Below are 20,071 nucleotides of genomic sequence, written 5' to 3' on the forward strand. Positions count from 1 at the left end.
GAGGGACAGAGTGGGTATAAAAGCTGCTGCAGTGGAGCTGAGCTGACACCGAGGCTCAAACTGACTCCATCATGAAGGCTTTCATTCTTCTGGCTCTGTGCGCTGCAGCATGTGAGTATGAAAACTTAACAAGTCTTACTTTTTAAATTACCTTTTAAAGTGAGTTTGGCCACATTCTGACAAGTTGATGACTGATAAGTATTCACTAGAGATTTCTCTGTAAATTGCTGTTGTGGAAAACCTGAACTCTGTTATTCTGTTGTCAGATGCTGCCCCCATTGATGAGGATGACAAGATTGTTGGAGGCTACGAGTGCAGAAAGAACGCGTTGCCCTACCAGGTCTCTCTGAACTCTGGCTACCACTTCTGTGGAGGCTCCCTGATCTCCAGCACCTGGGTGGTGTCTGCTGCTCACTGCTACAAGTCGTAAGTGTGGACAATTACATTCAAAACCACTTGTTTAACTGTAATAACTGTTTCTCCAACACATGACTTACACTTTTTTACCCATGTGCTCTCTGTCAGCCGTGTCCAGGTGCGTCTTGGTGAGCACAACATTGCTGTCAACGAGGGCACCGAGCAGTTCATCAACTCGGCTAAGGTCATCCGTCATCCCAGCTACAACAGCGGCAACTTGAACAATGACATCATGCTGATCAAGCTGAGCACGCCCGCCACCCTGAACAGCAAAGTCGGCTCCGTGTCCCTGCCCTCCACCTGTGCCAGCGCTGGCACCCGCTGTCTGATCTCTGGATGGGGCAACCTGAGCGGCTCTGGAAGTCAGTGAAACACTGCAGACACAACAAGAAAGGTTTTAGGTACTTGAAGGTGTAGAAGTATTTACTTATACTTACCTTTTCTATTCCAGGCAACTACCCTGATCGCCTGATGTGTCTGGATGCCCCCATCCTGAGCGACAGCAGCTGCAAGAACGCCTACCCTGGACAGATCACCTCCAACATGTTCTGTGCTGGATTCCTCGAGGGAGGCAAGGACTCCTGCCAGGTACCAGCTAAAGTCATCTTCACTGTTTCTTCAGGTGGATGTAACAAACCTGAGGACCCCTCTGCTCACGTCTTGTTCTCTGTCTGTGTCCTATCAGGGAGACTCCGGTGGCCCCGTGGTGTGCAACGGTGTGCTGCAGGGTGTGGTGTCCTGGGGCTACGGCTGTGCCCAGAGGAACAAGCCTGGAGTCTACGCCAAGGTCTGCAACTACAGCTCCTGGATCCGCAGCACCATGTCCTCCAACTAAACAAAGTCCTGCATTACAATGGATGAAAACAGTTTATAATAATAACATGTGACCAATAGAGCCAGAGTCACAGTGTAAACATTCTGAAGTGATGTGTAATAAAAATATATAAAAAACACACTTGCTTGACTTTTCAAACAGTATAGAGTGTTTAGAAAGCTACAGGTCACTGAGTATAAATAACTTCCAGCGTTTGCAAACACAAACTTTGATGAAGCTAAAGATTCTGCAGTGGAAAGTTATCATTAAATATCCACATGGGGTTCCTATCAAGTTCTGCAGTACAAATAACACCAGTGATGTCTGCGTCATAGTCTGTATGTTTGTCATTTATGACTGTGGTTCTGTTGGTGGAGACTCAGAACACGTGAACATTTTCAACATATTAAATCATTACGTTAATAAAATGACTTTTTATAAGAAAACACTTAAGTAACTGAAGTAACTACAAAGCTCTATATTAATGACTGAGCACAAGTCCCTCCAATTCTGTTTTATCGGCAGACCAATTCCCAAATTATTGATCCTTCTGTTTTTTATGCATGAAATTAAATCATTTCAATGATATAAATACCAACATAATTCCTATTGAAATGATTGATAAGGATACTATCGAGATGGCTGTCAGAGGATTCTATCATGTTTCCTTTCACGGTCTGCAATCATTGTTTTCAAATCCTAACTAATGAAAATGTACAGAGCAATAACAATGTTAGGGAAAGTGTGTTTTATTTATGGAACATGTGTATTATTTTAGAATAATTATTAATGTAAAGCCAATCGAATAATTAATAAAAGAAACAAATTTGTTGATACTTTAATATTTAGCTCATCTTCAGTAAATTATCTTGTCATTGAAAATAACAAAAACACAATCAATCTAAGGCTCCAAAAGCTGAACATCACCGAATGAAATTGTGTTCCTCGACGAAAACATATAAAATCTATTTTAGAGTAAAATGAAAATGTATTTCTTTCTGGGTATTTTGTCAATTTATAGTGTTTATAGAACACCCTGAGTAAGTCATTGAGGCAGGTTTGCTTGTTGGGTGTAAATGAACATGACTTTATTTTCTGCATAGCTCAAAAGCCCCTGAAGTTTCAGCTTCGGTAAGACGGTCGCCTCTGACCTCTGGTTGGAGTCGAGCTGCTGTGCTCGCCTGGTACACTCACTCTCAATGACCTTTCAAGTTTGGGCCTTACTTTAAAATCAAAAAGGAGAAATATAAGTAAAAAAAACTTGGTTGCCAAAGGTTGGCGACCTCGCAACTCCATCTCTGGACTTTGTTCACTCAGAGCTTTCGCTTGCTTCATCACACAGAGTGAAGAAATCAGTTATATAGGATTGGTACGCACTCTCAATAAACCTGAAAAACCCTTTATAAAGATATCCTGTCTGGGAGATGGGTTGGTCGGGGTGTGTATTTGTTTCCCCCCCTTTTTTGTCTCCTTTGTGGTGTTTTTATTATTCGTATATAGTGTGTTTGTGTTGTGTTTTTACAATATTTAATACATAAAAAAAATGATCACAAAAATACCTCTGCAGTCACAACAACCAAGACACACCCAGTTTCAGGGTTATTTGTTTAAAGATGCTGCATGTAAATTAAACCTTCAGCTTCTAATCCACAATTATCCTCAAAAAATCATCTGCCACTGTAAAGTTCCAGTCATGAGATTTCTGAGTGGAAGCTCCAGGTTCTGGATGATTCTGTGCACATTAATTAGCTGTTAACAGCGAGAACTGTCACAAGAGCAGCTTTACAGTGGCAGACACATTTTAGAAAATTATTGTTTTAATGCAATTAGGCCTCTTTTGTATATTTTTTAATTTGAAGGTATTTCTCTCTCACTGATGATTAAAATCATCAAGTGCACCACATGTCTCTTTTCACAAAGACACAATGTTTATCACTGCCATTTTGTACTTTAGTTATCTGTGTCAGAAGGTTATTTTGTTGCTGAGGTATATTTCTTAAAATATACATGGGATCGAGTCTCCGGTGCTTCTGTTTTTTTTGCATGTGTCAGGGTATTTGTGTGGCTCAGGTCAAAGGTAGACCCTCATCCTCCAGATGTGTTCTCACACAAGTTACTCAAGAAGATAACAGTAACAAAATGCAAATACGTGTCCTTGGCCAAAGTGATATCAGAGGGACAGAGTGGGTATAAAAGCTGCTGCAGTGGAGCTGAGCTGACACCGAGGCTCAAACTGACTCCATCATGAAGGCTTTCATTCTTCTGGCTCTGTGCACTGCAGCATGTGAGTATGAAAACTTAACAAGTCTTACTTTTTAAATTACATTTTAAAGTGAGTTTGGCCACTTTCTGACAGAGTGGGACTGATGGGTATTCACTGTGAGATATATTTGAAAAATGCTGTTGAGGAAAATCTGAACTCTGTTATTCTGTTGTCAGATGCTGCTCCTATTGATGAGGATGACAAGATTGTTGGAGGCTACGAGTGCAGAAAGAACGCGTTGCCCTACCAGGTCTCTATGAACTCTGGCTACCACTTCTGTGGAGGCTCCCTGATCTCCAATATCTGGGTGGTGTCTGCTGCTCACTGCTACAAGCCGTAAGTGTGGACAATTACATTCAAAACCACTTGTTTAACTGTAATAACTGTTTCTCAAAACACATGACTTACACTTTGTTACCCATGTGCCTCTCTGCCAGTCGCTTCCAGCTGCGTTTTGGTGAGCACAACATTGCTGTCAGAGAGGGCACCGAGCAGTTCGTCAGCTCTGAGATGGTCATCCGTCATCCCAGCTACAACAGCCGCAACCTGGACAATGACATCATGCTGATCAAGCTGATCAAGCCCCTCACCCTGAACAGCTACGTCGGCCCCGTGTCCCTGCCCTCCACCTGTGCCAGCGCTGGCACCCGCTGTCTGATCTCTGGATGGGGCAACCTGAGCGGCTCTGGAAGTCAGTGAAACACTGCAGACACAACAAGAAAGGTTTTAGGACCATGATTGTGAAGGAGTACTAACTTAAACTGGCCTTTTCTATTCCAGACAACTACCCTGACCTCCTGATGTGTCTGGATGCCCCCATCCTGAGCGACAGCAGCTGCAAGAAATCCTACCCTGGACAGATCACCTCCAACATGTTCTGTGCTGGATTCCTCGAGGGAGGCAAGGACTCCTGCCAGGTACCAGCTAAAGTCATCTTCAATGTTTCTTCAGGTGGATGTAACAAACCTGAGGACCCCTCTGCTCACGTCTTGTTGTCTGTCTGTGTCCTATCAGGGAGACTCCGGTGGCCCTGTGGTGTGCAGCGGTGAGCTGCAGGGTGTGGTGTCCTGGGGCTACGGCTGTGCAGAGAGGAACAGGCCTGGAGTCTACACCAGGGTCTGCAACTACACCTCCTGGATCCACAGCACCATGTCCTCCAACTAAAGTTACTTTATAGTTAATTGCGCTTCTCCCTTTCATAAATAAAAAAAAACTCTAACTATTATGAGCCTCCAAGTATTAAATATGACTATGTACTTAAAATGTTCATTCCCAATAAACTTCTCTCAAAAATCGATATATAAAAAAATTCTCGTCTTAAAATGTAGTATCATTTCATCACTAGAGATTTCAGCATTAGCCGCTGCAGCATCTCAAAGCTTCCTCAAATGTGGAGCAAAGGTGTTTCATTTCATCGTGACACATTATTGCCTAGAAATTACACAAACAATCGCAGATTAATACAAAACTGACCTTTATTGTTTTTAAGACAAACTGTCGATTAAACTCTTTACAACTGATCAGGGTGTCCAAGTGGGAAATAAGCATGAAAAAGCAGAAGTGAAGAACTATGGCTGTTTGACAGAACTTGGTGCCGAAAGTGTGGAAGGTGTCGCATAGAAATTTAGCATCATTTGATTTCAGCCAACACATCACAAATCAGCACAAACCCTTTGACAAACATGCGCACGATTAGTGCGACACTGACATTAACAATGTTAACACAAAAGCAGCCACATGTCCCTCAACAGGAAAACTCATTTGGAATTGGTTAAACGTGATCTCTGAAACCTTTTAGCTACTGTTTGACTTACAGATCAAAATATTGATATTAAATCTTCAGAAGTAACATTTGTCAGGAAATTGATTAAATGAAGTTGAAATGATATGGACCATTCAAATGATTGCTCATAATATTGAGTGACTCGATGAGAAAAACATGATTTTACAGTTACAACTTTTAATTAAAGAAACTCAAGGAGTTTATAAATAGATTCAGTTTGAAATCTGGTCAGTGGTTGTTTGCAAACTGACATGGGAGTGAAAATAAAAAAGTTGGTACAATGATTCAGAGCAACAAGATAATACACTAATTCAAAGTGCTTCAACTATTTTCTTTACTGAGGTTTTATGTTCGGACATTCACAAATGTTATAATTCTTGTTGAAATGTATTGTTATTTAGCCAATCACATGAATGAAGGGATGCTTCTTTCAAAGAAATGAAAAACCAAAGTAAGCGTAGTGGCTTCAGTGTCAAGTTGAAAATGTAGTCTCATTCTTTTATGGTACATTCAGGGCCTGATCCACTAAGATCCCAAATAAAGATTGACGCTGTGCCGATTAGCATTGGGAGGAGTAGATTCAAATATTTTAATTTAGCACACGCATTGTGATTAACAAAGGCAAGAAATAATTTGGCCTATTGTGACTGAGTCTATATTGAATACGTTTGAAAGGTAGGTGCTAATTGGCACAGCGATGACCACAGATGGCTGCAGTAATTGTGGTGAGGAAGAGACAGCATGGAAGAAGTTATATAGTTTTATTTGCCAAAGTTTTATGATGTGCTTTTTTTTCTTTTGCTCTTCTTATTTCCTGTTATCTCCTCGTAATTTCATGCTTATTCTTTATGTTTTACCCACATCATTTTCTTTAATCACATTTCTTTGAGTTACATTAACATTTCCTTGCTGTAGCTCAGCAACACGTTTGTTTGTCTCATCCACTAACACCTCCCATTCCATGGCCTTCAAGTTCGCTTTGCACTTGCGTTCACTCTGCTCCCATAATGATCCAGGGCGGAAATCAGTAACTCGAGAAAAACCCTAAACTAAATGATACTGCCTCTTACATGTTTGCACCTGTCATCATTTACACAATTATGTTTAGTAGATCACTGGCAATACGCCCACCAACCGAATGTGCAGTCTTTTATGATCACACGCAATTTAGCACTGCTTATTTGGGAGCTGAGTAGATCAGGCCCTAAATGTCGACGCCGTCACAATCACCGCTATTATTTTCAGGCTTTGTTAATCACAGTGCGTGTGCTAAATTATCATAATATTTTGTGAGTTTGTGTTATTCTGAACACAATCCTTAGTGCGCATCGTTGGCAGATCAGATTGCAGTTTCTTTTGTGGGTAAAAACAAGTTTGCACACGTTTTTAGTTTTTCACTAAACTTTTAGTAGATCTGGCCCTCAGTGCACAACTTCAAAATTGGAAACTTGTCATATGATGAGTTTAAAATAGTTTCCAGGTATTTAAGTGCCATATTTTTTTTCCCACTGTATGAACAAATAGAAAGAGGACTTGTATTTGTGTATGCATGATCTTACACCTGGCCTCTAGCATGCTGTAAATAGTGCTGATAAAGGTCTGAAATGGCAGGATAGGCTTTACCACACACAGCGCACTGAATACCATCTGAAGACCCATCATTTGATTTGCTGGCATTTTGGGCCGTGCATCTTTTCACAGTTCTAAACGGTCTAATGGGGTTTCCAAGTGGATTTCCATCTTCTCTGTCATGGCTGGTTTCTCTGTCTTGGATTGAGTGCGTGGTGCTGGGACACGGGGACGCTTCACCAGAGTCTACACCCGGATTGTCGACAAGAGAAATCACGGGCACTAGATGTGATTCTGGAGAAAGTGGATCTGTACATAGTTCAAGTACCGTTGCAATATAGTCGTTAGTAGGAGGGGCAAACGTTTCCTTGTTTGCTTGTGTACTGTGTTCCTCTGATAAATCGTATACATCAAAAGCAGCGTCCTTGTGCGTGTCTTGCGATGCTGAATGGCAAAGCTGGTGACTGAACAGCAAGTCCAGGGTCTTAAAGCTGCACCTGCATTGCTCACATTGATAAGGCAGAAACACTTTCTTAGGCCTGAACTGAACCCACTGGAAATCTTGGTGCTCGCTCATGTGTTTCTTGTAAGGCTCTGCAAACCGAAAGCCTTGCCCGCACTGTGGACAAGTGAAGCGGCCGTGTCTCTGTCTGTGGATTCGCTGGTGACGCCACAGTTTTCTCCAGTTTTGTAGCGTCTTGCCGCAGCAGGTACAGGTGTAACTCTGACCCGGGGCGTGCGTGAGCATGTGGGCTCGGAGTCTGCCCATGTGTCTGAACTGTCGCCCGCAGCTCGGACACAGATACTTCCTGGGATCGGATCTGTTGTCCAGTTTGTTTAACTTGGACACGAGGTGCGAGAGCTGGTGGGCCGAAACGACTGACTGGAACGGTTTCTTTCGGTCGGCGACGCGTTCCTTGTGGATCGTCTGTGGTCGTTCTGTCCGTGTTTTGCAGTTTGCAGCCGTGATGGGAGAAGCCGAGTAGTGTGCTGACGAACACCTTAGAGCAGGCACTGTGTACTGTATCAGGGACATTCTGTCTTCCTCCTTTACACCAGAGCTGGAGGCGTTTCTCCCTCTGCACTGGTTGCGATGGGTGTTAAATTCAGACATGACACCAAACAGCTTGTCACAAAACAAGCAGCGGTAAAGCTTGGCCCCAGTGTGGGCTTTCATGTGACTGTTGAACTCCTGCAGATGGTCAAAAATATTCTTGCAGATGTGGCACGTGTACGTTAGTGAAGACCTTGCACGTCTGTCGGTTTCTGAGTCGTCGTTTCCTCCCGTGGGTCGACACGTGTGATTTTTTGCATTGCTGTAATGAGTGAAGGATTTTTCACAAAGTGTGCAGTTGTAACGCTTCACAGACCAGTGCGTGAGCTCGTGAACGCGGAGGAAATAAGCCTGACCGAAAGCTTTGGCACATATGTCACACTTATAAGGCTTCTCCCCCGTGTGGACACGCACATGTCTTACAAGCGCGGACTGGAAGGGGAACGTTTTACCACAGTACTGACACACTTTCCTTTGTTTCTTCCCCGGGGAAACTGGTGTCTGAGGTGCCTCACCATTTTCATGGTCAACCCCTCTGCTCTGTATTTCGGATTTTCCATTCTCGGACTCCTGGGCCAGCTCTTGTGCGTGCATCTCCATATGAGACGTGTACTCTGAGCAGGAGAATTTGATCTTGCAAAATGGGCATTTTTGATAAATGTTGCTCTTTCTGTGGGTCTTGAGATGCAGATTTAAGTTGGAATTTTTGGTGAAACCTTTGCCACACTCGGAACACTTGAACGGTCTCTCTCCCGTGTGAATCCGTTGATGGATGACGAACTGGGACAGAAATTTAAATACACGACCACAGTAGCCGCACTTCATCAGAGTTTTGCCTCCTCTTTTAATGTAGAGGACTTTTGCGTCATCCTCTAACTTGGCCTCCTTATCCACGTCTGCACAGTCTTCTGTCAGTTGGATGTCGGTGCTGCCTTCATGGCCCTCAACGACTTGCTCGCTCTTTATCAACACGTTACCTACTCTCCTCCTCCTCTTGCCGCCTCTCTTGCGCCTTAACATGTTTTGCTGACTGTTCGGACCCTTGGATTTAAATGTGGTGGTGGCACTGTGTTGGGAAGATTTAGGGCTGTTTGACTCCGACACAAGATTTAAATGATCCAGCTCCGCCTCTATGTTCTCAGTTTTAACAGCAGGGCGGCTGCCGACAAGTTCTGATGATTGCTCTGTAGACAATTCAACATCAGGGCTGGACAGCTCTGTACTCTGTGAGTAGGACTTGTCGCTGTCAGTGATTCCCTCTTTATTATTCAGAATGTGTAAATCCTTTGAGGGAATAACTTCAGGCTCAGCTGCTGCCTGGGAACGCAGTCTCCTTTGCAGTACCGCTACTGCTTTTTGCTCTGTCTGTTGCTCTCCTGTTCTTGACTGCGGGGAGCATTGATGTTCCTGTGTGTCTGCTTCAGTCTGTTGTTTGTCAGTGTTAAGTTCCACCTGCTTATTTGTCTCCGCTCTCCCCCCACACAGCCACACAGGCAAAGTGTTGTTGCCCAGCCCTGCAGAGACCTCCTGGGAACCCTCCAGTCTGGACAGTTTAGCTGGAACCTGCTGATCAGCTAGTTTACTCCTTCTTCTTTTAACGGCTTGTAATTTTGATGCATCAGATCCAGTAAGGTCATCTTGCGTGCAAGGCTCCCCCTCTCCTCTACTCCTCAGCCTCCTTGCAGGACCGGCAGGGGTATTGTCGTCAGCTTCCTCAGTAAAGATGTTTTCAAAACGTGTGATTTGGGCTCTTTTTGGCCGTCCTCTTCTCTTTCTCAACCCAGGCACACCGCCTTCTACTTTACCATCACAGACAGTACGAGGAGCAGAATTATTGATTGAAGGATTGTCTACAGTGTGAGGCACATCACCACTGGTGTGGTTTTCCAAACATGCTGGCAATGGTATTGTCGTGCTGATCTCCTCGTGCTGAACTGCATCAACCCCAGCAGTATGTGGATTGTTTTTGTCCGCCGCCGTCAACCGCGTTTTAATTTTACGAGTGCGCCTGCGTTTTTTGCAGACCTCCACAGTCGGTTTGTGAGTGTCTGTTGTTGAGCTGCACACGATCGCGGCAGCCATTGCTTCCATCCCTACCTGTGAGGGCATGTGCTCACCCTGCTGACTATTAGCTCCGCTGCCTGTTTCAGAGTGAACGTGGCCTTCAGACTCCAGAGTCCACGATGAGTGGGACTCGGGGGCAGTCTGACTCTGCTCTGTCGCCTTCATTTCCTCTCTCCAACTGGAGTCCAGGTCTTCATCACTGCATCTCTTATCCTCAGGTATCTGTTGAAGAATGTAGAAACGGTACGTGTCTTAGAATATATATAAATATAAAAACACACAATAAGATAATTCAGGCTAATAAAAGGAGAAATTGATTCAACTTTTGAGCCCAAATTGAAAACTAAATCCCATGTTTGAAAACTATACATGTGGTAATACAAAAGTTATCATGCAAATAACTCTACATCCATCAAAGCATAAACTAGATCTATGAATTTGCATTTAAATGTATGAAAAGCCTTTAAAGGCCAAAGAACCAACACAAACACAAGATCCTTCACCTTTTAAAAGCAGAAGATTCAGGCTCTAACAGAGGGCCAAACTTTCTGAGCGATATGCGTGTTTCCTTTTCTCTCTCGTACCTGCTTGCAGTCTGAAGGAGCATGAATGGAACTGCAAGGACGAGCTGTCACAGACGTTAGGTCAGAGACGGTATTTCGGTCACTGCTTCCTCTGCTGAAGGACATTTTACTCCCCATGTCCAAAGTCTGTGGATTGAAGTTACAAGAAGGTTGGAACGCAAAAAAAGTATTCCTACAGCAAAATGTTATCACGTCACATGGTCTGCATTAAAATATAAATAAATATTCCCTGAAATATCACAGCTGGGGATAAACTGCTTGCTCTGCGCACTGGTCTCTATAACAAGAGGTGTAAGGCAGGGAGTTGTTGCACCTTCTTGTAAGCAAATTAAGATTCAGTTTGATATTAATATAGTTCTCTCACATTTATGAAATATTTAGTCCTACTTCAAAAAACAGATCTAGCTAAGTATAGCCTCAGAGCTGAAAACCCCACTTCTTAAGATATTGTGACCGTTTATTTCCCCATGAAATATTTCAATCTCCGTGAAACTCAGATATTTAGAAGATTGGAAGTTCCTCATTTTGAAAAAGCTAATTCCTAAATAACAAATGCTGTAACATTATATTCAGTAGTTTTATTCCAAAGGTAGATATCTGTACAATGTTTTCTAATTTGATCCTGTTACCCATTGGGTTCAGTGAGTTCTTAACAGCTGGGTTAAGCATTAATCTTAGTTTCTTGGTTAAAAATGTTGATATTTGTTCACAATTTTAAACTTTGCTGAACTACAACTACATTTTGACATTGTCAGCTGCTTGCATTAGAAAACAGTAAAGCAAGTCTGGGCTAATCCCACCTGAAACAGGTCTGGGCAGATTAGTGAAAAAGGGGTTCCAGCAGACGTTGGTGTGAGCTTTGTAATTTCAGTTATCTGTGAATCTACATCCGGTTTTGTTCCAGCAGTGAACGGACACCACTGCTGTCCAGGCCTGATGGACTGCCCAGTGCAAGCTGTAAGGTCTGTGCTTTCTCTGTATTTATGATCCTCAGCAAGCGATATGGTTTGCTTTTGGGATGCTAGTTGCAGCACTGTTTCAGTAGAAAGCGTTATCTGTCCAAAAAGTAGCTGTGATGCAGGCAAACTGTGGCATCATCTATCAAATTAGAACATCCACTTCTCCACCTCTCTACTTCCTGGTCAGCTCCCAACTCAGCCGAGCATGTATCCAAAAAACTAAACCATCACAGGCTGTAACCTGCACAATGCCTGAGCTCAATGAAAACCAGGTCCAATAGATTCACACAGAGACAGACCTTGAAGTCATCATGAAATAATATCTACCCGTGAAATAAAACCACTGAATGTAATATGATAATAATAATGAAAAGATGAAGGCTTGAAAAGATCTGTCCATCTATCAATCCATTATATTTACTTCTCATCCTTTGAGGGTTAGTGGGAGGTTCGAGCTAATCCCAGCTGACAGTGAGTGAGAGGCAGGCTAGTGCATCACAGGGTCAACACATAGAGACAAACAACCATTTACACCTAAGGTCAAATTAAAGTCTACAATGAATCTACCCAACTCCAATCTGCATGTGTTTGGACTGTGGGAGGAAGCCGGAGTACCCGGTGAAAACCCGCACAGGCACGGGGAGAACATGCAAACTCCTCACAGACGACCCGGGATTTGAACCGGTAAAGCATGATCTGCGAAGAGTCAAATAACAAAAAGAAGAATAAACACCTCAGAGATGTGAAAGAACTGGATTAAACACCGAATCAACATTTGGGTGCAAGAAAATGAAAACAGGTGGCAGCTAGGTTTTGGAAAAGATTTTGGTTTTAAGGAATTTGATCACTTTAAAATAACTCTGCACATTAACTTCAGGGTTTTCTTGGGTGTTGAGTACACATTGAAAATCGATCCAGTAAAAACATAAGCAAAGAATCACATTATACTAAGCTCCCAAGTTCTAAAATGGTATTGTGAGGAAGTTTATGGAGTAGTTGAGCTAGGCCCAGAATTTCAATTATAAGATTTTACCATTATTAAATTTGTTATGATTGTATGAGAGATTGTCTGGTATGAAATGGGAAACGTTTACTTGTGTATGGCATTGATCTGATCAAAAGTTACACTCGTGTAAAGTTCCCACATGAACCAGTGCCGAACCTGACAACACAATGTGTACCTGTGTAGTCTGGTGCAGTTTGCAAAGCAATACAATGCAGAGCTAATGCACACTGGGTTATAATCATCCTGTCTGTTACATGTCCTACGTTCTTCAGCTCATGCTCAGCCAACGACAACGTAGCTTTTGAGTATGATTACAAAACCTGATATAAAAAAAACCAGAGTGCATTTGAAAACACCTTTAATCTGACAGCCATCAGTGCTCATTAAAAGCCACCAGCACCAAAGTATCAACGGAGCCGCTATCTATCGTTAGGCCTGATGCTAGCTGCGCTTATTAAACAGCACCGGCCACACGGAACAACCCGTTAGACACAATGTCAGCTCCCGTGTGTCTGTTCAAGCAGTTCAAACATGCGTGGGCTATCCATGGACCCTGGTGCGCACACGGGCGGAAGTAAACACAAAGTGCTTGCCTGTGAGGGAGAGTTGGGGCTGCGGGTCTCTGCGTAGCCATGCACTGGCCGCTGCTGCACTGGCTAGCGACTGGCTAGCTCAAGTTAGCGCATGTGTGCTGTGCTGTGTCGGTACTGGGCTTTCCTTGAAAACCACCGGACGTGCATGGACAGGGGAGTTGTTCGCGTGAGCCCGGTGTTCTCTCGTGGCCTCAGGGCGAGCAGCGACACGGTCGACTTCCAGACATGAAGCAGAGAGAGGAGAACATCACGCCGAGCACAGCGAGCTTGTTTCTGGGCTGTGGGAAGTTTCCGCTTCGCTGCAGGTCGGATTTCAAATGTGTCAAAGCGAACGAGTTTTAATTGGAATCACAACTCGTGTAGTTTTTGTGAGAAGGACTTTGAGGCTTCGGGGGTGATTCCTCCCGGTGTGGTCTTCATGCCAGAGTTGGCTCCAGTCAAAAGAGTTGACGGTTCCTCCTCTGGATATTATTGTTTTTTAAATAAATAACCGAACGAAACACTTAATACACTGATATATCATTCAATACTTATTAGAAAAATGAAGTTAAAATAAAAGTGAATCCCCATATCATGAGATATTTGCATAATCTCTTCACTGAATGGCAGACAAAACGACCTGAAACATTTTTCTCTACTGGAATTGTTTATTCAGATTGAATAAAGCCTATAAAGATTATATATTAGATCCATTTAATCTAGCTTTTGCTGGCGTTTTTCTTTTCCCACTCATTAATACTGCATCAAAACCAGTGCAAATCTAGATACATGAATGTGTATTTAAGGTTCATATTAGTAATAGTTGTTTTCAATAAACCAAAAATAAATAAAAGAGGCAAAATGGCAGAGAACCTCCTTGGTAAGGGTTATAAATGACTTTAAATTAACCTTTAAACCCTAACCACCCTCTGAGGTCCAGTAGTGTAAAGGTTGGCAAACCATGAGTGTGTCTATAAGTATTTATTTATGTATTTGTTGTGTGTTTGAGATGCCAATGTTTATTGACATACACTTGGGTTGCTGGAAATGTGATGTGCACCAACGTTGTGGATTTGACAGGGGGATAAACTACCAGAAATGTGCCTGACATGCCTCCAGGTTGCAGATTGTAGCAGGGTGGGTCAGCACCACCTGTGCAAACACCATCCAGCCTCGTCTATGTGTTATTCAGCCATAAGGCGCTTGCTTTCTGATTCTACTCTAAGTGATGGAGATTACAAGCGCACAAACACACCTGAACGCCACATGCACAGATTCCTCAATAAAAGCTGAGGTTGGCGAGGACCGGTCCCTAGGATGTCTCTGATTGGCTTATCCTTATATCCCTTAACCAATCATCCGGTGACGCAACTTGTACAAACCAATCATAGACAGGTAGAGGATGTACCTCTTCCACGATAGATATCCACCTCATCGGTCAGCACCGTAGTTTTTCTTTGAAATGGCCCCATCTGCTGGACGCCCAGATAATTGCACCTGAATGACCTAAATAAGTACGAGCCACATTACGATACAATTGATGCATAGTTCTATTGAAATGACTCAAATAACAATAATTACAGGAGTTTAGATCAGTATTTATACTATTTGTGGCATATAATACTATATATAATAATATACATTTGCAGAAAAAAACATGTATTTTCCTGCCACCATATCAGACTCAATATACATCCAATCATGGTTTCCTTTTAGGATTTCACATAATCTGTTCTAACTGACATAATATTTTGAAAGTCTTACATTTACTGTGCTTGTCATGCATTATAAACTGGACTTTCCTGTTGTATAACATATGTCATCAGTTCAGGTGTTTGCATAGCTCCTCGGTTAAAGTCACGATACATTCAGTCAATTGATCATGTGAATAATCTCCCCAGTATCTTTTTTGCATTCTCCCATACACACACACACAGAATTTAAAAAATACAGTTTAATACAACATATAATGTATTCTTGAAGTTTCCAAAACTGGCAAGAACACACGGTATCGTGGTCAGTTCCCAGTCACAGAACACAATATCTGATCATACAAAAACATATTTTAAAAGCAAAGCGCAGTGCCTGGTTATCCCATCATATAAGGATGAACCATGCACAAACATTTAATAGTGAGCAATGTGGATGTACATCTTCTTTAACCATAGAGATACCAACTTCAGACTCTGTAGTTAATCCTGTTTACTGTTCTGAGAGATACAGCTCAAGATGCATGTTTGTACACATAATCTTTGAAAGTTGTTATTTGTGATAAACTTAAACCAGTGGATGCTGTTCAACCTACAGGCTGCAATGTTCCTGTACTTGGTCCATCATTAACATAAAATGTAACATGCAAACTGGATGTAGCGCCTTAGTTTTGTCAAGTTTTAATAGGAACAGATGAGGTTACTTGGTAAATCATCTCAGCAGGTTTTTCTGGTCCACTTTCAACAATGTAACAATCATCGTCCATATCCACTCCTGTTTTCTTGTTCACAAGAACTTCATCTTGCTCTCTGCCCAGATCGACAGCCACAACTTGGCTTTTCTTCATGTTACCAGCAGCGGGGACCTGGAATCTTCTTTCACCATTCATCTGAATGGGAACCGGGCTTGTCCCTGGTGTCAAAATCTTTATTTTATATTGCTGTCTGCCAGCCGGGCCCTGCTGTGCCATAAACTCTCGTGCTCTGATGCACTTGTGCCTCTGAAGGAGCTGAGCAGATTCAAAAGGAAGATGGCAGACTCGACATTTGAACCCATTTGTTGTAGGGGACATCTGCTTAGGTTTGCTCGATGCAGCTGATGCAATGTTTGTGGGCATCTTTGTCTGCATGGAGTGAGGAATCCAGTGACTGCTTTTATTGGATGCACTCAGACTTGGACTCTGACTCTCGGATGGAAGGGAGACAGTCTTGTAAAGTTTGGATGTGCTAGGACTCCAAATCCTTGATTGCAGCGATGGAGTGACATGACGCCCTTGATCGCTTTTATGATATTTTCTGATATCCTGGCGTTTTAATTGCAGGTTGGAAGGGACAAAAGGTCTCCGGACGCTTTTATTGGTTACAATGGAATACTGCCTTTTCACCTGTAAAGAGGTACAAGCCTGCGGCCCCTGGGTACTCAGTTTCTGACTGTCCGTACTGGCTTCCTTTGACATCTTGAAACCAACTGGTCTTGCAGTAATGAGTCTCAATTTGGTAACATTGCTGGGCGAGTTACAGACATGGAAGCGAGGCACAAGTTTCTTGCTAGAGAGCAGCAGCCCACATCCTATACAGCCTGAAACTTTATCTGTGACGTGAGAGCCATGGTGGGTGATTAGAGACGTTTTTGAGGAAAAACACTGCCCACATTTACCACAACCGTATGGCATTATCTTGTTAAACCGACGTGATGTTTTAAGCAAAACAACTGGCTGGTAAAGTGTCCAAAGATCCACCGTTGGTGCCCCTACACCTGCAAAAACATTCTTCACGCCCTTTACAGGGCTGACAGGCTTTTGGGGAAGGGAAGCTTTTGATGCAGAGGGGTACAACTGAGGCACTTGTGAAATCTGTGCGGATTGCATGGGAACTTGTGGCTTATAAGCTGATTTAATGGGTACTTGCAGCATGGGCATCACTGCCAGTGATTTTGATGGCACACTGTTCAATTTCGGTGCCTCCCAGATGACGTCACCGGTCTGTAATCTGATCAGCTGCTCCTCCTCTGCTATGCGCTTTTCAATTCTGCGCTTTCTTATAGTTTCGTGGTCAAGGACTTGGTGCCCTGGTTCATGTGTCGTACTGTGGTCTAACATGTCTGCGTACTTTGTATACTCAGTTCCACAGGAGCAGATGTGTGTTGAAGCAAGACACACATGTAGCTCCAGGGATCTCCGATCTGAAAATATTTGCTCACAGTTGAAGCAAAACCGGCCGGCATCCATCAAATCCCGGCCTAATCCATCCTCCAGGATATTTTGCAGTGATTGTTGCTCTCTCTCCATGATCAGGCTGGGCATGGATGTGTTCACTGATGACGTGCAGCCCTCCGAAGCACCCTCCCTGCAAAGAGTATCATAAAGTCATACTGAATGCAAACAAAATAATTTACTTGAATATACCAAATATAAAATTCAGAAACACCCCACGTTATTGGCAGCTGACACAATCTGGCTCTGAGGACCAAGTTAACCTAACAGATACAGTAAACTGAATGCTTAGCCTAAACCAATATTTATTCCAATCCCTTATTGCCTCCTAATACTATTTATCGTTATTTGCTCTTTATTGCCCTTTTTAAAAAGTCCAAACTTCTGAGTCGAGTCCATGAACTCTACTGGGTATCATACACTTTCAAGCTAATGAAATACTCGTATTAACCCCGCAAATGTATAGTTATAAGAGTTAGTTTCTATAAAACCTAATATTTGTAAAATAAATGAACGTGTCAGGCTATATACGTGTTATTGTTGTTAATTTGCAGAGCGCGCGCTTGCCTTGCTAAGCTACAAGCCTATCATGCTAAAGTTAGCCTCCACTAGCTCATGGACAATAACGTTGGCTTACTTTCACATGGAAACCAAACTGGAGCCGTATCAGCAGTCTGGTAGGTCCCCGCAGCAAACCGCAAACAGCTTGTCCATGGTCGCTAAGTGAGACGTTCCGAGTCGGGCCAAAATACCGCGTTTAGCACGAATGGCTGAAGCTAACCCATTAGCCACAGCAAAATACAGGAGGCCAGAAAAACGGAAACTCCTTGCTCCTCTTCCTCGGATGGCGCACTTCTACAGGGAATCGTCACGAGATAGCCGCGCGACACCGCCACCTATCGACAGGAGGTGCCAGTTCACCTTGAATCTCATTAGTTAGTAGTTACATTAGGTTACATTACATTACATTACATCTAGAATGAAATGATTTATCAGTAATAAATTACACATTATTAGGGCCGAGCATTGACAGACACTGACAGATTGACTAACACTGACTATTGAAATTAAAATTATTCTTATTTTTGGTGTTGAGGCAAATGAATAGGCTTTTTGAGTGCTTTAACATGCTCAACTTACCAAAATTTGCAGAAAATTTGAAATTGGTGAAAATTTACTTTTAATTTATTCGACCATATTATAAAGCTCCGATGGTGGAGGTTGTGGGTCAATGTTATAAATATTGAATGTTAAAATTTATGGATTTGGCTGATGTTTTTAATTAAAAAGCACGGATGATAATTATTATGAACCTCTTCTCAGTTAAATCATATGCTGATAATACTTGAGCCTTGAGCCTGAGAGTGAAATGCTCCTTCCTAATACCCACATGAAAATGATCCGGAGCTGGATGCCTGCTTTTATGTTACCTCAGATGGTGGCTCTGTGTGATGAATTATAGACAATAAGTTTAGGGCATCCAACAGTGCATTTATTACAGATAATAAATGTGCACTGCCAAACCATTGAAGCGTGCCGTTCTGAAATGGAAAAAGAAACAGAAAACGGAGTTCACAGACAAACATTTTGACATTGTGTCAACACTTTATTATGCATCACCACCATGCAAAATCACTGCTATGAACTTGCTTAAAAATCAAACTAGATACATTTCACACATTTATGATTTTAGATTGGATTGCCACCTTTTTTCGCCCTCCAAAGTGACTGAGTTGAGTTTTCATACACTCAGAAAGTACATCAAGAGTGTGAAGGTTGCTGTGCAAGTCATGCACAGGTGCGTGAGAGCTCTGACGCTAACAAAGGAAGCAATGCCGAATATCTATGATCGAACCCTTATTTATATTAGTTTTTTTCAGGCTGGTTTTAGCTCCTGAGTGAAGACCGCAGGGTTTAAACTCTTCTTTAGGAGCAGAGGATGACAAATCGTTTATAAACATTGAAAAATCTAAGTAAGATTTATTATGTGTTATACTCCCTCGCTATGCTTACAGCATACATTGTGCATTAAAACAACATACTTTTAACTTTTGTTACAGTGCTCTTGCTTACGATATATATTGATGTTTTATTATCCAGCAAAGACACTTCAGTCTTGACTGGGGAAACAACACACCCTCTTACTCATGCCTATTTAGGCTTTCAGCACAGCAGATGGAGTTTCCTCAGTTGCCATGGAAACCCAGATGTTCTACAGCACCTCCAGGACTCTCCATGTTTGAACCTGACAGTTTATTCTTGTCCTTGGAGACAGTCTCACCTCAGCCTGCTGATCAGGAGCTGTGGCCCAAACTGTTTTGCATTTTGGCAAAGTATGCATCTAAACCTTGGGACAACAGTTTTCTCTTATTGTTTGTCAGTGAAAAAGAATAATTGTGCAAAATTGGATTTAATTCAAGTAAATGAGGGGTGGCGTTACATTTCATTTGTCGAAAACTTGAGAAATGCGCAGACCAGTAAGCATCTCTAATTGAATAGTGTTATTTATCTTCTAAATAGTGCACACTGGGATATTTTAGAAAGCCCCCCATCATTATACAAGAGGGTTGTGTCAGTCAGACCCCAGTACATAAACAGAGCATTTAGTCTTTTCAGTTTTATGGTTACACACTTCTGTTTCAGGTATACTGGAGAAGATTTGGATTAGTACAATGCCCTGGTACTGGCTCACAGTATCTAAAAAATGTTGAATTCAGTTTAGATATTATTTAAATATTTTACACATCAGTACTCTTACTTTAAATCCAACACAACCTTGTGTGCAAGGTCAAGTTGTGTCCAACTACTAAGTTTATTGCTCTAGATCTCCTTAAAATCTAACCGACAATGAAAGGGGCAGCAATTAAACCGTTCCTCAAGCTCGCTGTGCAAGTGTTAGGGTGGAATACTTACTTATCCGACTTGCTGTGTGGAAATTGTGCAGATATGCAACATTTCATAATGCACATTTTGACACTGGAACTGGAACTCCCTAAAGACACAGCCATAAGTACAGATAACTTATCAGGAGCCACTATCATATCGCTCTTATCATTTGATATGC

General features: G+C 42.4%; 4 protein-coding genes across 4 annotated transcripts; 2 read left to right on the top strand and 2 right to left on the bottom strand.

Moving 5' to 3' along the window:
* On the top strand, positions 1 to 1,370 carry LOC133964779 (trypsin-3-like). Its single transcript, XM_062399020.1, has 5 exons — positions 1 to 111; positions 267 to 426; positions 526 to 779; positions 869 to 1,005; positions 1,103 to 1,370. The coding sequence occupies exons 1-5, from the start codon at positions 72 to 74 to the stop codon at positions 1,250 to 1,252; spliced, it is 741 nt and encodes a 246-aa protein (XP_062255004.1). The 5' UTR covers positions 1 to 71; the 3' UTR covers positions 1,253 to 1,370.
* A 2,018-nt stretch (positions 1,371 to 3,388) lies between these two features.
* LOC133964781 (trypsin-3-like) lies at positions 3,389 to 4,717 on the top strand. Its single transcript, XM_062399022.1, has 5 exons — positions 3,389 to 3,515; positions 3,671 to 3,830; positions 3,932 to 4,185; positions 4,275 to 4,411; positions 4,509 to 4,717. The coding sequence occupies exons 1-5, from the start codon at positions 3,476 to 3,478 to the stop codon at positions 4,656 to 4,658; spliced, it is 741 nt and encodes a 246-aa protein (XP_062255006.1). The 5' UTR covers positions 3,389 to 3,475; the 3' UTR covers positions 4,659 to 4,717.
* Positions 4,718 to 4,951: 234 nt separating this feature from the next.
* si:dkeyp-84f3.9 (zinc finger protein 585A) lies at positions 4,952 to 10,673 on the bottom strand. The gene is made up of 2 exons (XM_062399017.1): positions 10,549 to 10,673; positions 4,952 to 10,186 (listed from the first exon to the last, which is right to left on the bottom strand). Exons 1-2 carry the CDS (start codon positions 10,663 to 10,665, stop codon positions 6,833 to 6,835), a joined length of 3,471 nt encoding a protein of 1,156 aa, XP_062255001.1. The 5' UTR covers positions 10,666 to 10,673; the 3' UTR covers positions 4,952 to 6,832.
* A 4,351-nt stretch (positions 10,674 to 15,024) lies between these two features.
* On the bottom strand, positions 15,025 to 17,855 carry LOC133965288 (uncharacterized). The gene is made up of 2 exons (XM_062399764.1): positions 17,645 to 17,855; positions 15,025 to 17,140 (listed from the first exon to the last, which is right to left on the bottom strand). Exon 2 carries the CDS (start codon positions 17,095 to 17,097, stop codon positions 15,469 to 15,471), a length of 1,629 nt encoding a protein of 542 aa, XP_062255748.1. The 5' UTR covers positions 17,098 to 17,140; positions 17,645 to 17,855; the 3' UTR covers positions 15,025 to 15,468.
* Between the last annotated feature and the right edge of the window lie 2,216 nt (positions 17,856 to 20,071).

This window comes from Platichthys flesus, chromosome 11 (assembly GCF_949316205.1).
Source record: "Platichthys flesus chromosome 11, fPlaFle2.1, whole genome shotgun sequence".
Lineage (NCBI taxonomy): Eukaryota > Metazoa > Chordata > Actinopteri > Pleuronectiformes > Pleuronectidae > Platichthys > Platichthys flesus.